The following is a 6,987-nucleotide window of genomic DNA, read 5'->3' as shown; positions in this document are numbered from 1 at the left end:
CAGATCGGAGGTCTTCTAAAAGTCATTTTCAGCCTTACGAGAGGATCGATGGGCATGGTTATAAAGGATTCCACTCATCGGATAGGTCCGCTTCCGATGAACGCGCGGATCGTGGTCGGATTAGCAGATCGTTGCAGGAGAAAGAGGCATCAAGGTCCCAAGATTCAACATATCCCATGTTATCTGATTGCAATTTTAATATCAGCCTGGTAGAATTGATGTCGGCTATGAGAAATACTAAAGAAGCTAGGTTCCCAAAACCAATTCAATCGGATCCTAGCCAAAGGGATCCTAACTTATGGTGTGAATTCCATGGGACTCACAGCTGGGGACTTCCGACATCTTCATGAAGAAGTGACAATGTTGTTGAAGAATGGTCACCTCAGAGAATTTTTAAGTGACCGCGCCAAAAGCAACTATGGGAGAAATCGAGATGTTGCAGAACCATCAAAACCGGCTATAGGGTCACATCGTATGACGATAAACATGATCCTCGGTGGAGACGAAGTAAATGGGGTGATATTTTCGGCTGCGAAGAAGACGAATATATCGGTGACTCATGGAAAGAGGATCCGAGAAGTCTCAGAAGATGACATCATCTTCACTGAAGAAGATGTTGATGGACTTCTTCTACCGCACAATCATGCTTCGGTAAAATCTCTTAGTGTTTTAGATTTCAAAATTAAGCGTGTTTTAGTTGATCCAGGAAGTTTAGCCAACATCGTACAATGGAGTTTTTTGGAGCAAGCGAAGCTAATCGAGAACATCATTACCACGACAAAGTTTCTAGCTGGCTTCAACTTAAAAATTATGACAACCCGAGGAGAAATTTTGTTGCTCACACATGCCGAAGGAGTAACAAAGACTACCATGTTCGAAGTGGTAGATGGCGACATGGGTAATCCTCGGAAGGCCTTGAATACATGCAATGAAGGTTATACCTTCAACATACCATCAATTGTTGAAATTTTCGAAACATGAAGGGATTAAGCAAATTTTAGGAGATCAACTGGCTGCAAGGGAGATGTGCAATCACAGGAACCAGTGCCTTCCTCCATCTTGATCGAAGATGATAAAGACGAGGAGTCATCGGAATTATAACGAGTACTAAGGTCTTTCCAGGTGCCGGAAGAGACGGATGCGACCAAATCAACCGCAGAAGAATCGAACAAGTGGCTTTGTTCGAAGAATCATTAGAAAGAAAATTTCAGTTAGGGACAGGGTTAAATCCGGAACTCAGGTTAAAAATTATGGATTTTCTAAAATCTAACATTGATTGTTTTGCATGGTAGCATTCAGATATGACAAGTATTCCATTGGAGGTGACGGTCCACAAGTTAAGTTTGGATCCTAATTTCCCTCCGGTAAGGCACAAGAAACGACCGATGGCAGAGGTCAGGAACAGGTTTGTTAAGAAAGAGGTAACCCAATTAGTTAATATAAGTTCAATTTATCAATATAGTGGTAGTACCTAAAAAGAATATTAAATTTAGAATATGTGTAGATTATAAAGATTTAGATAAGGCATGCCCTAAAGACTCTTTCTCGTTGCCAAACATTGATCAAATAATTTATGCTATGGCCGGGCATGAGTTAATGAGTTTTCTTGATGCTTATTCTAGGTATAATCAAATTAGGATGGACCCGGAAGATCAAGAGAAGACTTCTTTAATCAAAAATTTTGGCACATATTTCTGTAATGTGATGTCTTTTGGGCTTAAAAATGCCGGAGCCACGTATCAGAGGCTTGTTAATAAGATATTTGAAAAACAAATAGGTAAGAGAATGGAAATTTATATTGACGACATATTAGTTAAGTATCTTCATGCAAGAGTTCTTCTGAAACATCTCCAAGAGACATTTGACATTCTGAGAAAGTACAACATGAAGCTCAGCCCAGAGAAGTGTTCCTTCGGAGTGGGTTCCGGGAAGTTCTTGGGGTTTCTGGTCTCTCAAAGAAGAATCAAAATAAACCCCAATAAAATCAAAGCCATCAAGGATCTCCCGGACTAGCTGACAAGCGTAAAGGAAATACAAAGGTTCACCGGTAGATTGGCGGCTCTAAGCAGGTTCATCTCGAGATCTTCAGAAAAGTTCCATCACTTCTTTTCACTTTTGAAAAAGAAGAACGATTTCATATGGACTCCAAAATGCCAACATGCACTGAAAGACCTAAAAAGGTACATGTCTAGCCCTCTGTTATTGTCAGAATTGGAAGAAGGTGAGCAACTGTTGATTTTTTTGGCTATCTTAGAAGTAGAGATAAGTGTTGTTTTGGTCCGGGAAGAAGAAGGTTCGTAATTTTCCATTTATTATGTTAGTAAAATATTATTGGGAATGGAGACACGGTATTTGCACCTTGAAAAGTTGGCCTTAGCTCTCATGGCTGCTCTCGAAAGCTTAGGCCTTATTTTTAATATTATCCAATAGCATTTTTGACAACCTTTCCCTTGAAGAATGTCCTTCATAAGCCTGAGTTGTTGGGTCGTTTGCAGTCGAAGTTAGTTAATTCGACATTTAATACAAGCCTAGGACTGCAATCAAGTCACAAGTTTTGGCCGACTTCGTGGACGATTGTAGTCCGGGATTATGCCTTAAGCTGCTAAAGAAGTAGTCTTGGTATCGAGAACGGTACCGGGAGTTTGGACCTTGTTTACGGATGGGACTTCCAAAGTAAAAAAGTTCAGTCTCGGGGTAGTATTAATTACTCCTTCAGGGAAACCTTGAGATAGGCCATTAAAACTGTGTCATTAACTAATAATGAAGCAGAGTATGAGGCTTTGGTTGCAGGACTCGAACTAGCCCAAGGACTAGGTTCCGAGGTCATTGAAATAATGTGCGACTCCCAGCTGGTGGTGAACCAAGTATACGAAATTTTCGACACTAAGGAGGAGCGCATGTAGCAATACTTGAATAAGGTTCAAGTATTACTTTCCCGGTTCACAGAGTGGTTAACTATTCACATTCCAAGGGAGGAAATTGTGGAGGCATCCACATTAACCAATTTAGGTTCGCCCACAGAAATGAAAGGATATGATTCCGGTGTGGTTGTTCAATTGCTGCATTCACTGTTGGATGTGGACGGTTACTGTGAAGTTAATTCAACCATCTTAATCTGGGATTGGAGGAACGAATTCAATGAGCACCTAAGGAATGGCAAATTTCTGTCACGCCCCGAACCTGGGGGCAAGACCGGCACCCGTTACCTTACTCAATTGAGTACCAACATAACGTATCTTTCATGTCATACTATCATAGATAACTGAGCCGGAAGGCTGCCACGAGATAAGTATAATACAACATGTGATACCAACTTATACATAAGACATACGGGCCTATAAGACCAAAATAACCATTCGTATACTGAACATAGGCCGACAAGGCCATATAATCTTTTACGTACATGACATCTGTCTACAAGCCTCTAAGAATACATAATTTTCATAAAGGTCGGGACAGAGTCCCGCCATACCAAACAATACACGTCTAAATCATACTAACCAAACAAGCAACTCCGAAGCAAATGGAACGCACCAACATCTTCCGCTGAGCTGATAGCCTACTTGGAGGGCACTCGACCTGTCTATTGGGACCTGCGGGCATGAAATGCAGCATCCCCAGGCAAAAAGGACGTCAGTAAGAATAATGTACCGAGTATGTAAGGCACATTAATAAGTATATAACAGACATGGAAGAAATATAGAGTAAGTGACTCAACCTGTAAGTCTGGATAACTCTGTAAATCATGAAATAATTATAGTGTCATGCATATGCGTATGAATGTCATGCCATGCATAGGTACATGTTTCATAACATTATCAGGCCTCTGAGAGCATCCCATCATATCATCTCAGCCACTGTGGGCAAAATCATCAACGAATACCAGCTGATCGGGTGGTGGTGCGTATATAACGCCATAACCTTTTCCCATATCCCATATAAATATAATATACATATATACGCGTATATAACGCCATCTGGTCATGGGTTAATGTACATGTATAAATGCATGAAATGCATAAGAAATACATTAATAAGATTTTCTCGGAATGCCATAAAAATCCATATGCCTTTCGGATAAATTTATCAGACATGTATTTTTCTGAGACCCATGAACAGAAGATGTAATAATAATCCACATGGGGAATCAAGAATATAGACACCCCTAGTATTTCTATGAATAGAGTCATTTATGAAAGTTGCGTATTTTGCTCGTTTCATTTGTATCATTTGGATCATGCCAAAAATAAAGAAGGGATAACCTTAACATACCTGGAGTAGGGAAAAATCAGTGTGATATTCTTGGAAAAGGTTTATGACCATGTTAACTGGGGCTATACATACAAAAACTTCGACGCTGTCTAGGCACTACGCAACTCTCCTGGTAAGTCATTTGTTCCCCTTTCAAGGCCTTCTACCATAGTAATATACTTCAGTTTTCATGTATCTATTTGCTTTATGAAATGGAAAAAGTTAGTTGTATCCTTGTCTACTTCTAACTGCAGAGAGTGATGTCATCCTTATTTCATTTTTCCCCAGATCGTACAAGGGACACATCACCTAGACGACCATCTACTGATTCCATATTCAGTAAGTGTTATGACCTTGAATGTTGTTTAATACCAAACTTGTTTTTCTACTAGTCTAATTAATATGTTTGCAGGTGATTCTATGGACTATCCTGCAAGAAAAGGAAGAGCTGGAGATCTAGATACGGAGATGATAACATCTACTAGTAATGCAATATCCAATATCTCCATGATATTGCCAATGTTTCATTGGAAAAGACAAGGGAACTACAAGGTGAAATCACTTGAAACCAAACTTCTACGTAAGTGTATATCTGCCGTACCTCAGATGGCCACCTAATCCAAATGACTAAGAGTCATTTGCTTAAGATGTGGTTTGCTGCCACGTGGGGGTTGGGTGGGGATTTTAATCATTATCCAAACTTATTAGTTAATTAGGTAATATCCCGTTATCCGGTAATTAACCAGTTACCCGCATAATTAAGAATTATCTCAAATTACTCAAAATTCTACTTATTTTTAATACACTTTATACATCCTACTATCATGGTCATATGGTACTAGTCCATAAATATCGGGTATTAACGCTCAGCCCGAATTTTGTCCCAACATGCCAAACTTGAACGAAAATTCATTTTCTTTGACTTGCTTCCCCTCTCACCTTCACGAATTTACTCATCACTTGTTTGAAATAGCATAATCCTTATAATCTCCAAATAATCTTTTCCTTGGAATGATGTCAATTATCTTACGACAAGTTCAACGTACAATACTACAGGGTGCCACATCGTCGTAATTTAATACTGTGAAGCGTAACATCATCGTAATGTAGTACTGCAAGGCGTAACATCATCGTAATATAATACTGCGGGACGTAATATTGCGAGGCGTAACATTATTCCCCCCTTTGGAACATTCGTCCTCGAATGTTAACTGATGCTCTTATCATTTTCATAACTTATAGCTCTTGTGAATACCTTAATACTCTCATTTCCATTTAAGCAGTTGTTCTGTGAATAAATACAAAGGCCAGGGCATTCCCGCCTTTAGGCCTCTTTCCCACGCCATGACTTGTGATCGAATTCCTTCCAATCTCGTAACTGTTGCTACCTTCCATCATGCAGCCTCTACGATACTGACCTTGTAAGTGTTCCTATGCAACTTTCCTCTCCTTTTTCCTCCAGATTTTAGCCAATCTCTAGGCCTTACTTTGTAAACATATACAAGGCTTAATAGGATGCTTCTCTGGGTATCTATAGGTATACGGAAGTTCTTCGCTTTGTACTTTGTAGAACTTGCGAATATGGCTATATCTTATTTCATAGGCCTGGTTATCCATTCGTATGACTTTACTGCATCTATGTAGATCATACTATACCATAATTCTTACTTCGATTTATCGTTACTGAGGTCTGCAACCAACTCCAGGTTACTCTCGTTGCTTATCCTTAAGACTGATGGTCTAATCTCATCTCATACTGTTGAACTTTTATCCATCTATTGTTGATTCACCTTAATGTTGATTCATCATCTACCACCGCTAACTTGATCTTTTATGTAACACCGCCGCTAGGGCTCGCGTCTCATCGGGGATATCAGGAGTAATTAGATTGATCCTAGGGGTGATACTTCCATAACCGTACTTTATAGCATCCCAATGTGACTCACCTTATATGGGTATTTTAGTCCCTTACAATTCATGAAATCCTCTTCCCCCCTTTTTCTTCTTCAAATCATTACTCAAGCGAAGGCGCAAACGTCATCCTTTATTTATCACAATTACACCCTCATTTTGCTACCAGGGCAGCATTCTATCTCTTCTAAATGCTACTAGTCTTAGACTCCTTTGAGTTCATTCAGGCTATATTGAGCTTTCTATAACTTAGAGGAATCATCAGCTCCTTTGTTTTCACAGGCTTAATCCCGAGGACTTATCCATTTTCGTCACCTTCTCCCTTGCCTTCTTCTTATCCTTACTCTTGTCTTTCTAAAACCTTGTCGTTCTTATCATACTTTAGCTTGCGAACGATTCCCTTAGGCTTTTCTGGAACATCAAGCGAGACATCGCATCGTCTCTAACTCTTCTTTTACTCTCTAATTAGACCTTTCGGTACTTAGAAACCATAGGGTGGAAGGTATGCTACTAATGACACTGCTATCATCCCTGGATACTGAATCCTAGCGCTTCTAGTCTTTTACCTGAAGTATGGACCACTCTCATCCTTCTATACTTGAGTATTTCGTACGTTGTTCACCTTTACCTTACTTACTTTAAAATATGACCTTACATTCTTCTATCTTTCTTTCATAACCTCTCTCCAACATAGGTATATGTCATGTCGCGCCCCCTTTTTCCTTCGCGAAAATCGGGTTTGTGACATTTGGTTGGGACAATCTTTCCTTTTGGGAAAGGGGTTTGCAATTTTGAAGAGTCGCCACCTAACGATTTTAAGGTGCG

At 39.7% G+C, this 6,987-nt stretch overlaps 1 protein-coding gene across 1 annotated transcript; it reads left to right on the top strand.

Moving 5' to 3' along the window:
- Positions 1–312: 312 nt before the first annotated feature.
- Positions 313–981, top strand: LOC109237478. The gene has a single exon (XM_019403789.1). The coding sequence runs from the start codon at positions 313–315 to the stop codon at positions 979–981; it is 669 nt and encodes a 222-aa protein (XP_019259334.1).
- The last annotated feature ends 6,006 nt before the right edge of the window (positions 982–6,987 follow it).

The sequence above is a fragment of the Nicotiana attenuata genome, unplaced genomic scaffold (genome assembly GCF_001879085.1).
Source record: "Nicotiana attenuata strain UT unplaced genomic scaffold, NIATTr2, whole genome shotgun sequence".
NCBI classification, from domain to species: domain Eukaryota; kingdom Viridiplantae; phylum Streptophyta; class Magnoliopsida; order Solanales; family Solanaceae; genus Nicotiana; species Nicotiana attenuata.
This window is presented reverse-complemented; position numbering and strand designations above follow the sequence as displayed.